The sequence below is a fragment of the Gymnoscopelus braueri genome (genome assembly GCF_963280865.1).
Source record: "Gymnoscopelus braueri genome assembly, chromosome: 11".
Lineage (NCBI taxonomy): Eukaryota > Metazoa > Chordata > Actinopteri > Myctophiformes > Myctophidae > Gymnoscopelus > Gymnoscopelus braueri.
The window spans coordinates 22,947,549-22,967,676 of NC_137613.1; the positions used below are offsets into that span (position 1 = coordinate 22,947,549).

The following is a 20,128-nucleotide window of genomic DNA, read 5'->3' on the forward strand; positions in this document are numbered from 1 at the left end:
TCTCTGGGAAAGTTTTAATTAACCACAATCCATTTCACCTTCTCAAGGAGCTGATAAAGCCTCGCCCCTTCTCCTGACCTCATCAACGTTTCTTCTATCTGCCTCTCTTTGTTTACCTGTTTTCTCTTTATCTTTCAATTTACCATAAAGCTGTATGCATGGCAAGAGGGAACCATTTATATATTATTTTTTTTGCCATTCCCTGGTCCCTCACAAACAGATTATAGCGTCTATGCTCCTTGAAAATCGTATTTTCTTGGATGCTGGCCCACTCCATCTCACAGCCTAACCTAGTTTCACACCCTCTTCAAGTCTCCCTCCCTCCCTCCCGCCTTCCCTCCTTCCCCCTTGTTTTCAAACAAAGTCCTTGGAGACTGCCTCCACAAAGTTGGGCGCGGCCATGAGTATGGAGATGGTGCATATGATGTTGAATACGCTGAACACCACCAAACACAAACGATCGATTACAGCGGCTGCAAACTTCCACTGGTCGGCCATGCACTCCGCCTCGTCCTGCTCTCTGAAGCGGTCTGCCATGTAGCGCACCTCCTCCAGTATGGCCTGGAGCTGGGGGTCTCCCAGCACCCCAGCCGAGCACCCGCCGGCCACCCCGGGCCCACCGCAGAAGCCCCCGCCGCTCGACACAGTGCTGCTGGGACACCCCACGGTGTCCATGTTAGGGATGGGGGGCGGCGGGGAGCTGCAGAACTGGGCAGGCAGGTGAGGAGGCGGGCTGGCCGCCACGCGCGGAGGTCCCGTCGAGATGCTGTTCCTCTGGATGTTCTCCTGGAGGAGCGACGGCTCGTCCAGGCTCTGGAAGCCCAGGTAGAGGAGGTTCCCGTTGTTGTTGGTGCTGGACTGGGAGTGGAGGTGGGGATGATGGCCCGGGAAGTGCGGGCCAGTCTGCTGGAACGGAGTCAGGTTCTGGGGGTGCAGCGGGTGAAGAGTGGGGTCCGGCGGGTTGTTGGGGATGCTGCCGGCGCCGCTATGGGAGCCGGAGGAGCAGCGCCGCAGGTGGGGGGCACAGGGTGGCCGCTCGGGGTCATCGCCCTCCCCCGGACGTTTCATGCGAAGGAACCACGCCACCCACTGCAGCAAAACGAGTTGCACCTGAGGGAGCGAGAGAGAGAGAGAGAGAGCAGAAGATAGGGGAAGAGAGGCAGAGAGGTAGAGAGGAGAAGGGTTTTAGAAGGTAAAAAGAAGGGAGGAAATGAGTGCAGGAAAGGAAAAGACCACCCACGTTCATTGAACCTGGCATCACGCCATTGCTACACTTGAGCCTAATAGCCCAATTCTGTTGATGACTGAGCCTGTGGCTGGTGCTGGTGGTGGACTCATGCTTAGCATAACAGTGATATTCTCACCGGTATACACACAATTAATGTGCCTCTGGCAAAGAACACTTTCTGATCTCTGTGTCGCTTACTCTTTCAGTGCAGGAAGGCTACTTGTGTTGTAAAGCCTAATTTAAATCCAAATAGTGGTATTAACTCAATTGACTGGCAGGTTACTGCGGCATGACGGTAATGGGATTATAGCAAGGCTTAAAAAAATCTACGGAATTTTGTCAGCTAAATGTTAGAATATCCTCTGGCAAGGAGCTGGAAATTGAAACCTTGTTCCGCTTGAAACCTTGTTCCGCTGTTCTGAGCTATTTTGTTCTGCTCCATTTGTCCAAAATGTTCTGTTTTGCTCTGTTCTGTCATGTTCTATTCTGTTATGTCCTACTTGACATGTTATTTTCTGTCCTGATTTCTCTGTACAAATCATTTCCATTCTGTTCCATTTTCAACTTATCTCGTCATCCCACTGTATGAATGCTCCTTTACAGAGACGGTCAGGTCCCCTGAAAGGGCACATTAGCCCCACAGCAACCAGATGGGTGTCTGGCATGTAATGACTAGCTATTGTCCAGATGACTGCTCAATTACTCCCCCCCCCCCCAAGAGTGTTCATCTGCCAGGTAATAGTCCCTGTTGTTGCTGTTGTTGTTTTGGTCCGGTGTGCAATTATGAACTGTGCTGGTTCAATACCGTCTTCTGGACCCCATCAATTAGCTTTTTAATTGGCCACTAGGTTGTCTAAATAGGGCCATTTATCAACAGAAAGGCGTTGCAGATGTGTCAATCTATACAGCATCTGCTTGTATATTTGCTCAGCAGTCATGAAAGATGTGATAAAATATTCATATTAGAAATGACATATATGTACAATATGTCATGTAATTTAGTTTTATTGTAATGCAATAAGCATAATTTGTGATAAGCTGCAACCAATTCTCCGTTTGTGCTTGACTGTCAGAGTGGCTCATAATAGCTGTGTGGTTGCCACTAGAAAATTATGATTCTGTGCCTTTTTGCAAGGAAAGGTCTTAACGCAGACGTTGATTTTAAAATAATTGCCCACAATGTTTACTCTTATGCCACTTGTTGTAGAACAAAACATGTTGGAAGCTCTTTTGAAAATGGCAACCTACTATCTGGCATTCAATACAAGACACTGCAAAATCTGGCAGGTGAAAAGAGTCGAGCCAAATCCACCCACAGATCCAGGTTGCTTTGAAAGTATACTCTTGTGAAAGTCAGATGTGCTGTGTTTGATGAAGACACCGAAGTATGCAGAGAGAGAAAATAGCAGAGGCGGTGATGACGTACTTTAGTTACTAAAGTTACTGAAAATGGCAGACAGGTAGAATCATGTTACTTACTATGGTGCGATGGAACTGATAATATGTTATTGCGAACGCAGCGGAATCCGCGCAAGTGGAGCTTACTATGACACCGTGCTCGGCTTGTGTGTCTCTCTGCGTCTCTGCGTCTCTGTGTGCAGTATTGTGTGCACTGCCTGTGTGCAGCCAAGTAAATGTCCAATATAGACGTACCATACATCAAATGAAAGGTCTTTGAAAACTGAACACACCTGTCAAGGTCGCGTTTAAGCCCGCCCCTTCCCCCGGAAGCCACGCCCCGGAGAAGGCTCCTAAAAACTCCCCATTGAAACCCCATGTTAAATGAAAAGTGCCCGAATCGCTCCGAAACTTTTTCTACCCCCCCTAAGTGGGGGTCTACGAACAAATACTTCGGGCTCGGATTTTGGCTACGACCCCCGGAAGTGGGTGAAACAGGCACTTCAAACACTTTGTTGAATTGTTCAAAAACATTAAAAAAATTTTTTTTGTGAATTTGTATTTTTTTTTTAATATTATTTTTTCATTCATTTTTTTTTTTTTTGGCGTTCGCTTCCCGCGTTCTCGCGTCTTACTTGTAAATATGTAACAAATTAAACAGAGTGTGTGTTTAAGCTAATGAGTTTCAGATTTAGTTGTATTAAATGATGTATGTGGCTGGTCCTCCACATGACATAATCTATCATTAAATATATATTACGTTTTTTGTTCCTAAATGAGGCATTCCATCACTTTTAAAAAAATGCAGCTTTCTCTGACAAAATGATTGATTGTACCAATGTAAAGCAAATGATGTCACATCTTAAAGGGACGTACCGTAGGGAACATTTGATGCTTAGTTGACAGAAAATGGCACTTTTCATTAATATTTTTGACATATCACATTGAGGAGATTCGGATGATTATGCTTTAAGACATGCAAGTAATATGTTTGTAATTAACTGTAGTTAATTACAAAAGTAGAACTTATAATGAGCTCCAGCCTTACCCATTTGGGCATGTTTGTTCCATTGGGGTCGTGATGGTGATACTGCAAAACCACCACTGTAGCAATGACTGACATCCCTACGATGATCATTGTGCTGGCAAAGTACTGGCCTGGGAGTGGAGGAGAGAGGGACACGTGGAGATGGAGGGAGGGGGGGAATAGCGTTAGGCTGCATCATACTAAGTGCATCATTTAATAAGTAAGAGCCATCTTTAATAACAAATAATGCTAAAAGCACAGCTCTGAGCTTCATGACTCTGCGTTTTTTTTTTACCCAGAAGTTTTTAATGGTCAGAATTTGTGTCTTTAGGCACAAAGATGGCATCGCATCTGTCGCTGGCTCCAGTTTGCCTGCTAAACCTAATTTGTAGCAGTGAGCCTCATGCGATTTATTTACCCAATTAAGTTTAAGGGCAACCAGATGGCCAGAATCACCCAGCCTCAAAAAGCAGTTCATTTTGACACCAAGCAGGAACAATTAGTTCGGGCACATACAGCACATGGAAGCACACATGCATATGATATCCCTGCTGTTGCATGGATGAACCTTGGATTGGATCTCCAAAAAGTTCACTTTTAAGAAAATTACATCAGTTTCACATTCCAAATGTAAATACATGGATTTTATTTAACTGTTGAATACATTTTATAGGTTTCTTTTATGGGTTAGATGTTATGAAACTAGCTGAAGCCATAAAAGACAATTTGTCAAACTTCAGCTCAAATAACAATATGTAAATCACAGAAAAGTTAATCCAGGTGGGGTTTTCGTTGTAATCCAGCAATATGCAGTACACTCACACACACACACATTATAGGCAAACTCGGGCAAGCACGCATACCTATAAGAGGGATAGAGTCAGAAGTCGCTGGCATAATCTCCGCCACCAGTAACATGAATACAGTAAGAGACAGCAGCACCGTGATACCTGATGAGAGAGGGGGGGGGGGGAGAGAAAGAAGGGGTTACAGAGGGAAAAGAGGATAGGACAGAAACAAAGAGATGGAGAGTGAAAGATTACAATAAATTGCTTACAGCCCAGGCAGGCCTGATCAAGGTTTACGCTCTGTGCATGAAGCACTTTCCCATGAGCATTAAATGTGTTCAGTGTTCTGACAAATGGCCAAACCAAAGATAGCTGACTTCATATGATTAGATTAGGCTCGATTTATTTGGATGCCAATTAGTATGTGTGACAGACTAATGCTTGCTAAGTAAATTACTTATGGACATACATTTTTCCACTACAACCAGTACATCTTAAAGTGTCCAAATTGCATCTGTGCCTGTCGCGCACACTCCTGCACATACGTACAGTAAACAATCTCCATTTCTCTCTCTCATACATACGCACTCGCACACTCCAACCTACATTCGCTCCATCTTCTCTTCCATCCATCTCACTTGCGTCACAAACCAAATTTTAAGAGTGCTTTCTTGGCTTAACTGGACTCATTCAAAAGCACTCAGTTACAGATCTGTCAAACGCGCAAGCCCTCACAGGTCAAGAGATAAAATGAATTTCCGATTGGGGTATTTTTTCCAAAATTAATGAGTGCTTCTCTTGAAGGTTTTGTCTAGAAATTGAGAGGAAGTATTTCAATTTAAGAGTATACACTCCTTTTCTACCATTGTCCCCAACCCCACTCCACGCACCCATGGACCCAGACACCTGGTTGGTCCCTGTAACTCGTCCATCAAGTAGTGACAGAGTATATTCCTGGAAGGCAGTATGTAAGCTCTCTCTCTCTGGCTAATCAATTCCGAGGCCTTAATTACATCAATAGGTTAATTGGCCGCGTGTGAGGCTTGGCATTTTTTCCTGTAGCAAAAAAAAGCTGTGTAATGCATCCTGTATTTGGGTTAAAGATATGCTTTGACATCACTGCTGCACTGGCATGGTTTCAGCAAGTACTCTCCGTGCAGCCCTACCTCGACCTCTGTTGGTCATTTTCCTGTGCTTTCACTTAGACCTGAGTCTAATCGTATTTGTAATTAACTCTGAGTGTTTTTAGCCCCGCTTGTGGTGGGGTTCCAAGGATGGTGAGGTCCATCCGTCCAGCTACTCTTATACAAAACAAGATACCTCCCAAGCTACTGGCTGGACTGCCATGGAATTTGCTGTGCGCCTTCATGCTCCCGGAAGATAACACCTAATGGTTTTGGTGACACCCGCTGACCTTTAATCTAGTAGCGCCACAGTTTAGCCAAAAGTTCGTACTGGGTGCAAAGAGCAGCACAGCCTTTCACGATGCGACGTGTTGTGATCTTGTGGGTCTGTTATTTTAAAATAATCTTGAAAAAATGTGATTTGAATATATTTAAACATTTTAACAAGACAAATCGTGTATCGGCCTATCACGGCACAAAATATTTTCAGATGGGGGTCTGTTGCCAAATACGTCCTTGACATGTCCTTGACATGAAAAGATTTTAGAACCACGGCTCTAGGGGCAGCTAAAGGGACAATTTACTCTTTGATTGATTGTTGATTGATTTTAGATTAGAATGAATAGACCCTATATTTAAAACATGGAGACTTCTATAATACTTGTATTGATATCCTCTCATGTGCATTTGATTCTCCAATAAACCTTATTTGACAAAAAGAAAAGAAGAAGAATGCATAAATACAAGTCTAATCCGTGGTTAAAACACATTGCATAGCATATAGCATTGTCATTGTGTTAGTTCATGCAGGACACAGGAGTTATATGCCCCAGCTGTAATCAGCTGTCAGTCTGCTGATTGAATACATGTTAATCCGCCTGGCATTTCTACGCACGCAGCCTATTCTCAGAACAAGGCGGTCCATTGGAATATGGCTCCCTCCACTTATATATGGTAATATGCTGCTGGCAACGCTTTGCGTTTACCGATGTTTAAAATAACAATTTAGCCGATAGCCGATACCGATATTCATTTATTTAGTTTTATTTATTATTCTTATTGCCCCCTTTTGTGCCAGGGAAACAAATAAATCATCATTATAAGAAATAACTGCTCAGAATATGCAGAAACACAACATAATTGCCTTGATGCAAGTAACATTAACGAGTGTCAACGACAGTGACACACACACCTCAGCTGTGCTGAACTGGAGTTAAAAAAAATCACACCCAGTGTGAAGTGAGCGGTGCTATTTATGAGCGAGGTTTTAAGTTAATGTCATCATGTGTCTCGCTAGCCAATCACAGCACGTCCTGCAAAGATAAGTATTCAGACCCTTTGCTATGACACTTGTATATTTGCACCGCTCGGTGCTCAAAAACAACAGTGGTCATCACAGTGATGGAAGCTCACTTTAAAAAAAAGTATTTTTTTTTAAGTGAGTGGTGCTATTTATGAGTTATTAATTTCATCATGCGTCTCGCTAGCCAATCACAGTACGTCACAGCCAATCAGCCAATCACAGTACAGCGAAAGACACATTTTCGCGACGGAAAGAAAAACTTTCGCCACGGATGGGTCCCAAACCCACTTATAGGAGCGGCTACACCGCTCAAAAAGCCCTTGAATATGACATGATCATTTTTACTGTGATTATGGTAAACTTACATTTCATATAACAAACATCATAGTGTAAAAACTCCTGTAACTTTAACCACCTGAAATTTGGGCCAGCTCTTGTAGACCCATGAGGGATTTCTACACTGTGTTCCCTGATTTAGCTAAGCATGCTACTTGGCCAACTCAGGGAGCATCTGAAGAGCGGAGCCAATCAGCGCCAAGTATCACAAAAACGGTTGCAATAAATGGTTAAATCTATGACAAGATTGTTCCTGACTGAAATGGAAATTATTTGCTGCTATTTTTCTTCCAAAGTTTCACCGTTCAGTTTAGTAGTCTGCAGCATCCTTTGCTCTCTCTCTCTCTCTCTCTCTCTCCTACCACCCCTCTCTTCATCAGTCTTCTCTTCCTTCCCTTATGCTTTCCCCTCGCATCCTTTATCAATTTCTCTCCCATCTCTCTTCCAATTTGCTGTTTTCCCATATCCATCCATCTCTCTCCTTCCTTCCTCTACCTTCAGTTGTGTCCCTTCCCGATCGTTATATTTTGTGCCGTAAGCCCTCTCCACTCCCAGCTCCAAAGTAAACCCTCTTCCTCCACTCTTTCATCTCCACGCCACAGTTTTCTACTTGAACCTACAATCCGGGACTTCTTTTTTTTATGAATAAAACATACTTTTATCCAATCTGTATGGTAGAGTATGTTAGTACAATATAGCTGCAGTGGTTGGAGGTGGTCTCCCTACTCTTACAATGATGAATTTGGCAATCGATGAATCGTTGCAATTGCCTCTCTCCATCAGCAGTTCAAGCAGTTCATTTACCTTTATTTAGGGTGGTTTGCAGTGTGCATGTGTGTTCTTTTTCAGCAGCACCCTGCAGCACATGTAACCACCTGGATTTTAACCCAGGTCTCCTGCTTGGGAATCCAAACATGTTATGCTCAGCCAAAGGGCAGTCCCCTTGGCCAAGATATATATATGCTACAGGCAGGACTAGTGGGCTCCAGATAACACCTGGAGCAAACCTTGTTGCCTCGTGGAGCCCTCATTCAATGCCATTTTGATTTTGCTTGCACCTCTTGGTTCTCCAACATTTCAATGTCACTAAAAACTAAGCTTCAGACCTCCCAAAACAAACTGATACGACTACTTCTCTGCCTTAAACCCATGACCCACCTAATTACAACACACTTTGCTAGTTTGGGATGGCTCAGGGTAGAAGACAGGGTTAAGCAAATATCAATGGGCTTGGTATTTAAGATACTTAAAGGGGAAATGCCCTAAATACCCTCATACCTGCTAACTACCTCTCCAAAGTGAGTGACACCCACAGCCACAACACTATGAGCAACCATGATCTGGTACCACCCAAATTTAGAACAAACAAGGGGAAAAAATAGGGTGGTGTCGGTCACCTTAAATAGCTGATCTACAAGCTCACAACACGTCACCACATTTCAAACTTCCATGCATGTTTTGGCTGTTCAGACTTAATAAAAACGAATCTGATTCGAATCTGGATAGGCCAAAAATATGATTGGCCTTTTACGTTTTAGGCTGATGCTCTTATACAGAGCTTGTTCCGACAACAACAACATTTGAGTCCTAGAGCGCCAGCATTTCAAACAACCACTTAGTAGTAGTACGGACAATATGCCATCCTAGAATGACCATGACACAAGTGGCAGGTCAAGAAACAGGAGACATGACGGTAAAAAGATTAAGGTGGTCCACTCCACTCACCCAGTGAGATCTTCTCTCCAGAATCTGCAGGCAAGACGAATATGAGGAGGGTCATAGAAGACAGCAGCACACACGGGATAAGCAAGTTCAGGGCATAGTAGAGGGTTCGCCGTCGGATGGTCACGACAAACGTGACATCAGGGTAGGGCTCCTTACAACAGTCATAGAACGCCTCATTCCTTTTGCCTGGCACTCCTGGATGTAGAGGCAGAGAAATCAAAGGTTAAAACAAAACATATATAGTCTAGTAAGGGCATGGCCTTCCTGTTCAATCTTTAGTTGTCGATATAAGTTACTGTAGGTAAGTCACTAGCTTTGCAGTTTGTGAATGAAGCAACTCTGTATTTTGCAAACATTAATACAGACCTTTCAAATTGAATTTTAGCTTAGATAGAAAGAACATATCCTAACATTATCCTACTCAGTCAGCTGTTGCATAGCTATTGTTTGACAACCAACTAGCCTATTCCATCACTGTCCTTCCAGGTTATTGGATACAAACAGCTGACAGGAACGTTCCTCCTGGCTATGGGAATGAAAAAAAAAATATGTGTGTGACAGGATACATGCTGTGAACCATCTGACAGTATTGTTGTTTCTAAATGCTGCAGGGATTAAGTGTGTTGTGATTGCCAATTAGGAATACAGTGCTCTCAAATGGGAAGGGCATGATAAGTTAATGCATGAGTGAAAATAAACAGAGAAAAATGTCAGCGGCGTAGTGCCAGAGAACTTTAAGCCCAGAATACATATTGAAACGAAGGGCAGGGCAATCAATCCAGTATTGTGAAAACTAATTTGGTGATACTCGGTTGTGTCAATATTTTGCACAGCCCTTCCCCGCACTGACAAACAACTGGCTGCTTGCACATTAACTAGTGGGGTGCGATGGTCTGTGTCCTTTTATAGATACTTAACCTACAAAACTACAAAAGTGCATCACAAGAACAATTTTGGTGTAACCAAGTTATTCGCTGAAACAAAATATGTTTTTACATTCATATATTATCATCTATGATCCCGTTTTCAGTTTCAGTTTGAAGTTTCCTTGTTGTTCCTTCCAGGCGGTTTATGGCCAGAGGTGGTTCTGTTTTGTGAGCAATGATTGGTCTACAACAAATCCTGTTCTAGACAGCATGGCCTTTTGGCCATGCCGTGAAAAAAAAGAATGAAAAATGGCTACTGGGGCAAAGAAATAGGATGGAAAGGAAAGATATTCCTGACATTTATAATAAATTGTGAGTTGCTGGATTTACCATAGCCCGGAAAATATATTAATGAAATTTCAACATGATGAAGAGATACTCAACGTAGTGTGACTGATCGCTCAAATGTAAATGGAGAACAGCTGAACACAGACATTTATTGAGAACGGACCACCTTGTCTATTCACCCTATACACACCCACTAGGTCCCACTCTCCATTGGCCATATAGCCTGAGATATCAGCGTCAGTCATCTGAAGGTCCAGCAACCAGCCGTCAAATGTCCAGGAGCCAAACTTCAGCTCACATTCCTGGATGTCAAAAGGGAACCAGCGAACATCCACATTGCATGTACTCATGAAGATCCCTGAGAGAGAGAGAGAGAGAGAGAGAGAGAGAGAGAGAGAGAGAGAGAGAGAGAGAGAGAGAGAGAGAGAGAGAGAGAGAGAGAGAGAGAGAGAGAGAGAGAGAGAGAGAGAGAGAGAGAGAGAGAGAGAGAGAGAGAGAGAGAGAGAGATTCAGTATGGTATGAAAATCTTATTACTAGATAGATATATTAGGTTTGGCAAGTATTGTTATTCATGTCATCAGCAAGAGGGAGCGAATGGGAGTGAGATGGGGAATGTTTTGAGCTTTGATAAGTTTGAAGGTTATTAGTTGGCTGAGGTGAAAATGAAGTCACGATCAGAGACACCCTCCATACGAAATGAGATAAAAGGGAGGAAAAAAAGTATATAACAAGCTTGCAGCGATGTTGCTCACAGCAGTCAGATGTTCAGTTCGGAAAACATAAACTTTGTTTACAGGCTGCCTGCATGTACAGGCTGTCACCTCGGTCCCAGTGATCCAAGGATGCAGCTGTGAAGGGAGACGCTCCATGCTTGCTGCCATTATTATTAGATCAGTGCCTTACGATTCTCAACATGTGGGCCGGGGCCCACAGGTTGACATTATTAACAACATTAATAATAATGCAAAAAAAAACACAAAATCTTTCTTTAAAACCTTGAAATAAATGAGTTTTCTTTATGATACCAATTAGAAACTAGAAAGTACTGTTCCTGAAGAAACAGTGTGGGATCGCTAAGAATGTTGATAGTATCACACTAGAAAGTACTGTTCCTGATTAATTCTGGCTTACCTATTTATATTACATATTGTGATGTCACGTGAAGCTTGACCAATCCAAAAACGGGCGGAATAATAATAACTAGTGAAGATAACATAGTGTGATCGCTGAAGCGATCCCACAACTATACTATGGATAAGTATACTATCCATTGATCCAAGCCAGAACACAATCGATTGATGGACCATTAAAAGAAACATGCTCTGAAAGTGGACGTGGCCCACCGGCTGCCAAGGGGTCAGATGGGTGGGCCGTGAACACTTTCAAGATTTTCAAGTGGGCCCCGAAAAAAAGCCTCCAGGAAACGGTTGAGAACCACTGCCTTATGTAAAACCTCACCCAAGTACACATTAGTATGCAGTCAATTGCACTTTCACATATGCTCGCACACACGTTGAACATTGCAGTAATTACCCAAATTAACAAATCAAGACTATTGAGACTTCCAGGAATGCCACGGGACCAAAATGCCAAAGGAATCTAACAAACCGCTCTCAAAGACATTCATTGTGAGGGAGCCGACATGTGAATCAGCTTTTAGAGGTGAATGGAAATGGACAGCGGAAAAGACAAATTTGAAGAGATTAGCCAGCACGATGCTTTGAGCAACCAGAGGACTGGCACAAATGACAATTCCAATACTGGGAAATACAATTTGTTTGTATATGATTTAGCCAATTTTACCCTGACCACCCATGATGGCCAGAATCAGACATAATGTACACAAAAAGATTCAATGTCACAAAACTACATGCAGCAATCTAAAAAAATCCAGCTACTAATCCAGAGCCTTTAAAACAGCTTGCCTTCCGTTCCGTCTATAATTACTGCCATTAGGAGCTCCTGAGGCACTACCCTGATTAGCTAAAAGCAGGATTTTATCTCCTTTTGCAATGCACAGCACTGCTGCCTACATGTAGCCTATATTTTAGCAACTCCACGCTCTCTCTTCGTCTCGCTCTCTCTCGCTCTCTGTCTGTCTTCCAGTGATAAGTGATAACCTTGAAATTATTCTCTTAAAAGACAACATATTTTTTTTCTGCAGCACTGCAACCATCTCTCATTCTCTCTCTCTCTCTCTCTCTCTCTCTCTCTCTCTCTCTCTCTCTCTCTCTCTCTCTCTCTCTCTCTCTCCCTTTCTCTCTCTCTCTCTCTCTCCTTCACAGCTTCGCTTACCCCAGACTCCCTAAGCCCATTACTCAAGAAAACAAATTCTCATGAAGAAACTAAATCTCCTGTGTGATTCACAGACTTTTTACACAGACACCCAACCCACTCCAGCTCTCACCTAGAGGCACATCCTCTCATCTCCAGTGACATAATTAAGCAGACCCCCAAAATAAAACAGAAGACGGCACCTTCAGACCCCACAGCTACAAAAGCAGCTCTCCCCAAAATGATAACACACAGCAGCCACCCGGGAACTGGGAGGATATGCTTCTGAATTATTCACCCCAGCCGGTGCATCAGCTCCATGCCTGCCACGCAGTCGCAGACTCCCTGTGGCCTTTCTTCTCTTGACAATACCAAGGCCAAAAGGACCCCAGTAATTGCACGCAGGCTTTTATAAGGGAGAGCCCTGGGTTGGTAGAAGTGATGTATCGCTCTCCCTCACAACCTATGCCTAATCCCTTTCTCTCCCTCTTTTGGTGTAGTTAATTCTCTCTCCCTGTACTCCTTTCACCCCCACTCCCTCTTTCTATTTTTTCACTCCCCGGCTTTCACTTTCTGTCTCAATCTTTCTTGACATCTCATGCTTCACCCTTTTCTCTCTTTATTTTTTTTCTCCCTCTGATTTCTCTCTCTCTTCTACTCACTCACTGGCTGATTGCCTGACTCAATGACTCACTCACTCACTCACATGATCTTTCTCTAGCTTTCTCTTTCTTTCTTCCTTTCTTCCAACGTATCGCCCACAATTTGTCCATCCGTTCGTCTGTCTATTTTTGTGCAGCATGTTATTAAGGGAAGACCCAATCAACCCCCCCTCTTCCTCTTGTTTGTTGACTGACTGTGATCTAAATCACGGCATCAAGGAACTGTGTTTACATTGAGCAGCGGCTTGTGAATAAACATGGCCGCCAAAGGAAACCGACAAGGTGACTGCTTCATACATCCAATTCTTTCAGGCTGGCACATGAGATTGCATCACAGAGCGTTCTTTAAAGTGCTTTAGAATGAGATGACTTAAGAGAGTGTCAAGTGCAGTCCTAAGAGAACCCCACAGAGAGCCTGTGGCTTGCAGAGGCTTACACGGCTCTTGCCTCCGGGCTACGAAAGGGAAGTGAATACTTCCTATATATAGATGTAAGATGGCACATTGAGAATTAGGAAACAGTGACTAACCAACGATGTCCTTTTACATAATAAAATATTAACGTGAAATGTGTGTAGGATACGAGATACTGTCATTGCTTCAGAGAAATTAAAATGAGATTGATACACATGTATGCTATCCAGAGTGACTGGCAACCAGGTAGAAGTGTGTGTCTATAGGTGGAAAGCAGGCATGGCTGGAGTCTAGACATGTGGTTGTTTAACCACTTTCAATCTGGAGTTTCTATTTTGGGCAAATACAGCCAATCTGCCTGTTCAGAACACGTCGCATCGCGACACAACGTATTGCAAGTTTGTAGATTGGCTATTTTCGCTATTTGTCATATTACGAAGTACTGCATGTAGCGCTTAAATGGTTTAGGACATAGAGGGTGATGCAGCGGTCAGACCTGTGGCCTTTTGGTTATAGAATGGTGTCACAATCTGTCATTTTATTCATTCTGTATCTTATTTTGAAGTAAAGTTCTAATGTTTCCCTTCCCTTGTAGCTGTTTGTCTTATCGCTCCACCCTGTGTTTATTATCTTCTTCACTTGTGCCTCCTGAGTTGATTGTCCATTGTGTTCCCTTGTGTGTAGTTAGTCTTCCCGTGTAAATATACCCGCTTGTTTTGTGCTTGTCGGATTGTCTGTGTTTTTTCCAATATGCCTATATGTTTCTTAACCTGCGAGTACTGGAGAAGTAATCTTGGTTTTCACACTTAAAATTGCACCTGCATCTTTCTGCGTTTGGGTTGAACTTGAAAACCCCTGACAGAATGGTATTGCAAAAAAAAAAAAGGTCACCCTGCCACTCGATAGTTCGATAGAGACAGGTTGATGGATGGATATACAGTATTGTTTAAACACCTTTTCCTTCTCTGCTACCCAGCAGCTTATGTGAGCAAAGTGCAGTAAACATGGAGGAGAAGAGGGAGAGAATTCCTCACCTGGAGGTAGGTACTCTGCATATCCACTGGAATTGACTAGAACGTTGGTCTTGAAGGTAGAGTCAAAGTCATCATCTGCACTAAGGAAGGAGAGAGGAGAGGGTAGAACTTTCAACTTAGGACACTACTTTCTGACGTTTTCTCTGTGTGTTTTCATATATGCAGAGTAAAGTCTCAAGTGCGCGTAAGTATTTATTCGTATTTATTAGAGTACGCACATAATATACAGTACTATATTGTTGCTGTAAGGCACAAATCTTGTATCTTGGTATCTTGATTTTTTCAATCGTGTGTGTGTGTGTGTGTGTGTGTGTGTGTGTGTGTGTGTGTGTGTGTGTGTGTGTGTGTGTGTGTGTGTGTGTGTGTGTGTGCGTGTGTGTGTGTGTGTGTTGTGTGTGTGTGTGTGTGTTACCTGTTGTACAGCAGGATGTCTGGTGTCCAGACCTGGTCCGTCGTGAAGCGAAGGTTTTTCACTCCAGGGTGTTCAGTCTGGTTCCACTGGAGGTAGTGGTCAAACCAACTCTATCAGATACGGACAGGTATGGTACACTTAGTGTCTCCACAGCTCTTAGATCATTGAAATCAAACAATACAATACTACAACAGTTTCTGCCCTCTTAAAATAACTTAATTTCAGATTTCTCTCCATGCTAGTTTTTTATCAGTTTTTGATGAGATCTCATTGGCCACAAAGCTTTAAAAGCCTGTAAAAGTTCACATTAAACTTCAGTTCAAGTAAAAGCATGATTTTTTTACCCCAGCTGGTGTTTGAAAGTCTTTCTACAAGAGCAATAATGCTAATCCCCCCCCCCCACCACCACCACCACAGTGGGACTTACCATCCGTAGCCAAATGTTTGTAGTGAGGACTTGGTTTTTCTCATCCTAGAAGACACATTGTTAAACATCTTGAGCAAAACCTTCTTCTTACGAGACAAGATCAAGTAACATTGGAACTGAAGAAAGAGTGGATATAGCTACGTCCTTACACTTAAACCCATTCAATCCGGTAACGCATACTGTATCATTTTAGATTTCTTTGCTACAACCATTATTTTATACTTTGGGCTATTCAAAAATAGCAGATCTACAAGCTCAGCCGTGCTACGAGCTTGTAGATCTGCTATTTATTTATTTTAATCGTGAAAAGTTTTTGCAAATCTTTGAATAAATATGTTTTTTAAATCGAACAGTTATTTGGAAAAAACAACGTGTTGCTATAATATCAGTGGTTCTCAAACTTTTTTCATGTCAAGGACCACCCAAAATGATATGTATTTGTCCGCAGACCCCCCCATCTCGAAATATTTTGTTCCAGGGACCCCCAGAAGCAAACATTTGAGTTAAAAATGGTTATATATATTCAAAGATTTGCACACATTTTGGCGATTTGTTTTTAAAAAAATAGCAGATCTACAAGCTCGTAGCACGGCACTCTGTGCCGCGCTACGAGCTTGTAGATCTGCTATTTTTGAATAGCCAAAGAAATCTAAAGTGACACAGATGCGTTCCCGGTCTTAATGGGTTAACCCACGCATCCAGGGAAACGTAGTGCGAACGCTGAAGCACACACTTACCACATCCATGATCTGTATCAAACTCATTGAGAAGTAGACCTGGAGTGAGTGAGAATCATTGGCCACCGGACGTTCCATCCGGTTGTAGTCCTTCAGCAGATTCTTTAGCAGGCTCCTCTGGTGAGGCCCTTGCAGAGACACTGCAGGGGAGATGGTTCTACAGTTACATTTGTGCAGTATGACTTAAGGCGGTTACACACCGGCGAATATGCGAATATACGCAAAATTCGGACTCGTTCCGAATAATTAAAAGACGCTTTTTCGCTCCATGTAAGCTTGCATTGACTTTATAAGGTTTTTAAAAAAAACGTATTATTCGCATGAAGAAATCGCCCCGGTGTTTAAGGACCTTTACAGTTGCATTTCATACATTTAGGTTATACTCTGTCTTCCGGAGTGACTTCATCACTTAAACCCTCTGGACTGGACCTGAGTTTAGCTCTGTAGTTGCAGCTCTTTTTTTCCGTCTACACCAAATCCCTTTGCCAAAAATAGCCGATCTACAAGCTCACAACGTGTCACAACCCTAGTGTTCCCCCCAGCATATGGATGATGGGGTTCAAATGGTTAAGAGTACAAGTGTAGAATAAGCTCGTATTAGTAGTTCACCCACGTTGCCAGCAGCCGGTGGTAAGGATTACAAGGGCCAGTGCCATCGAGCTCAGACAGTGTTCCTATAATCCTAAAAATAGCATGCAAGACGAATGCCAATACCAGCAGAAAGAATAGTGGTACGTACAGTAGTATTTCATTATTTATTCGTTTTTTAAAATCATGATAAGGGCACAGTAGCGTGACTAGAGGAAGAAGATACGGGAGATGGCATCTTATTTTAGAGAAGAGGAAAAAAGAAGGCGAAGGTTCGGATGACATTTCAACCACCTACTGTAAAAGGAGGAGTTTCATAAATATCTACAAGACAAGTCCCTTTAGATATTTATCTGAACCACAACTCTCACGTTGACTGACAAACACATGCACCCATGTGAATTATATTTTAATTCTTTAGCTGTTTTAATTTCTTATTAGGTAGCAATCCACATGAACAATAAGATACCACAGATAAAACGCAATAAAACGAGGCAGGCGTGACTTCCATGTGGAGCTCGGCCCTTAGGAGCCATGCTGTAAAAAAAACAAATCTAAAACCATACAGCTATTAGACAAAAGAACGTAAAAAATATATTACACCTACAAATTAGGTTCCAGCACTTTCCAGTCACATACTGTATCTATCCAACAGAGAGAGACAGGGACAATCAAATAATATTTTACATTTTGAGAGGAGACCATGTAAGCACCCGTATCTCCATTTGCACTGACATCCGTGGTTTCAAGAACTCAAGGACAAGAACATGAGGGAAAGGTGAAGCAAACCGTGCTGGAACATTCACCGTTAACGCACGGAATGACAGACAGTAATAAAAAATCTCTTAAAAAGCAGTCTTTAAAAGGTCATTTTCAGTGGGATGTCTCTTAGGTTTTACATCTATTCTTACATGATTTTGTCTCTTCAGTTTGGCTGTTCTATTGCAATGAATGTGCCTTTGAACATAGTGATTTAATCTGAATTAGAATCAGAATATTTCAATTTCACATACTGTAGTAATTCCATTCTTATTATATAGATGTATTATGCCAAAATGTATGCATTTAGGGAGAGTGTGGCAAACAGACCCAAAAAGGCTCAAAACCATACAGCTAGTAAAACAGAATTAAAAGCTAACAGGAAGTCTCCTTAGTGCATAATTGGTATTAATGCATTTTTAATAATGTTTGTATGAGATGTCCTCAGGCTAACTACATACTGTATTAAAGGAACAGTGTTATGTAAATCGTTGAATAAGAATTCTTTTGGAGTTTATAAAAAGAATTATAGGGCCTTGTGAAGTGTGAATATACTTTATCGGATATTGTCCTGCGTATTAAAAATTAAAACCGTGCTAGATGGTCATAGGCAGCCAGCATGAAAGATTATGTATTAAATCACCAGCAACTGAGTGTGAGAATGTTGCTTCTGCCTGCTTATTTCTAATGGGTGGTTCTATACAGATGTGTGCAATTGGCGTGAATACAGAATTGCAGAAGGAAGAAAAACTAAATCCATTCAAAGATACTGTACCTTCAACAATTCTACTATATAATTGTGCTCATCATCCATCCTTTTGCAAACCATTACAACCGTTTTTGGTTTTGCTTGTTTGTTTGTTTTCTACCAGCAGATCAAAGGAAAGCTCAAACTGTTATTTTCAGAATGCTATAATAATAATATTGTCCTTCTTCCCGCAATCTATCACAACACCTTGTGTTCTACAATTATTCTCTCAAATATCTTCATGGAAAGTTAAGAATGAGAAGAGTTCAGCTAAGAATGTGCTTGCCATCTACCAAACTATCACAATTTAGTTTTGCAATAATTCACGTTCCTCTCAGAGCACTTTACATACTAATATTATTCTGCCTTACAAAGCCAAAGTGCAGTAACTATGCAGAGTCAAACTGATAAAAAAAAAAGGCTTTAAGTGTTTCAATTGGCCAGCCAAATGGTTTATCGGTATATAAGTAATATTGAGGTAATTGTTTATCCTCCAAAATCCTGAAGGTTGATTTGACCTTTGAGACAGAAACTCACTGTGTCCAAAAATGTACTGCACCTTTTCTGCACTTTGGCTTTGTAGGGCAGTATAGTCTCTTTCAATATTTTCCTCAACAATAAACTATAGTATAGAATGACCCACGCTTAAGACAAGAACACAGGAAAACACAAAAACGTTAAAAAAAAACGATAATTATTTAAAAAAGTAAAACAAATATATACATATATATACTTTTTTAATTTTTTAAGAATGATTTGTTTTCATGTTTTCCTGTGTTCTTGTCTTAAGTGTGGGTCATTTTATATGTGTGTGTGTGTGTGTGTGTGTGTGTGTGTGTGTGTGTGTGTGTGTGTGTGTGTGTGTGTGTGTGTGTGTGTGTGTGTGTGTGTGTGTGTGTGTGTGTGTGTGTGTGTGTGTGTGTGTGTGTGTGTGTGTGTGTGTGTGTGTGTGTCTGTGTGGGGGGGGGGGGGTGTGTGTGTGGGTGTGGGTGTGTGTGTGTGTGTGTGTGTGTGTGTGTGTGTGTGTGTGTGTGTGTGTGTGTGTGTGTGTGTGTGTGTGTGTGTGTGTGTGTGTGTGTGTGGGAAGTGACAATCAAAAATAAACCCAAAATAGATAATAACAGCAACCCTCATTGTCTTATATTTGATACCCCCTTACAGTACATAATTTTACTCTTAACCATTTCTCTTTCAGATATATTGCAATTATACTCCTCAAGAGTAAGATCATTTCTCCAATGACAAATGGACATACATTTTTCATGCCACGCTAAAATATTAGGGGGACCTTCTTCCAGCTATTTTTGTAATATTGAGAGGCGTGTGTGGCACAAAAATGTACAAATGTACACCTGTGTTATACAATTACAGTCTAATCCCTGTACAAAACCGTGTGGATATAGACATCCCCAAAAACTTTCTTAATTTCCCTTAGAACTGACAGACAGAAAATTACAATAGGGCATGAGCACATAAGATAAGAAGAAGACATACTAGTTCTATTAAAGCCGTTGTAATGAGCCTCTAAGCTCCGCTGCAGAAAGACGTTCACAACACCATGACGAGGGACAGGGTGCACAGGAGAGCAGATCCATAAATTCTATTCAGTAGAAAGGATGTGTTTGCTAGAGCTTTTAGCTTACAGCTCTCTTTGGAAGAGAACGACGATAGCTAGATGAGGGCAGAATTGTTGCAAAATTGTTGATTGCAGTTTCAGCTCATCATATTTACGGTATTTATGTACTGTTTTACAGTTGTACTGTTTGCACAGGAAAATCCAGTGTTATTTTAACTCTGAGAAAAAAAAATTGGAACGGGTCCATTTGGCTTCATTTGTACACTCTCAGAGTAAAATGTACACAGGATTCTTCTGTGTACGGTGTATACCTTCTCATTATATACACTATATATACTAGATATACTGTATACC

At 41.9% G+C, this 20,128-nt stretch overlaps 1 protein-coding gene across 1 annotated transcript in view; it reads right to left on the reverse strand.

Annotated features, from left to right (window-relative positions):
- Positions 1-354: 354 nt before the first annotated feature.
- Positions 355-20,128, reverse strand: part of chrna11 (cholinergic receptor, nicotinic, alpha 11) — a gene marked incomplete at both ends in the record, with an annotated part of 20,363 nt that continues 589 nt past the window's right edge. The window contains 9 exons of the mRNA XM_080442121.1: positions 355-1,110; positions 3,675-3,784; positions 4,517-4,603; positions 8,930-9,124; positions 10,334-10,501; positions 14,528-14,607; positions 14,940-15,049; positions 15,367-15,411; positions 16,104-16,243. Coding sequence (XP_080298247.1) covers positions 355-1,110; positions 3,675-3,784; positions 4,517-4,603; positions 8,930-9,124; positions 10,334-10,501; positions 14,528-14,607; positions 14,940-15,049; positions 15,367-15,411; positions 16,104-16,243 — 1,691 coding nt within the window. The remainder of the gene's footprint in view (positions 1,111-3,674; positions 3,785-4,516; positions 4,604-8,929; positions 9,125-10,333; positions 10,502-14,527; positions 14,608-14,939; positions 15,050-15,366; positions 15,412-16,103; positions 16,244-20,128) is intronic.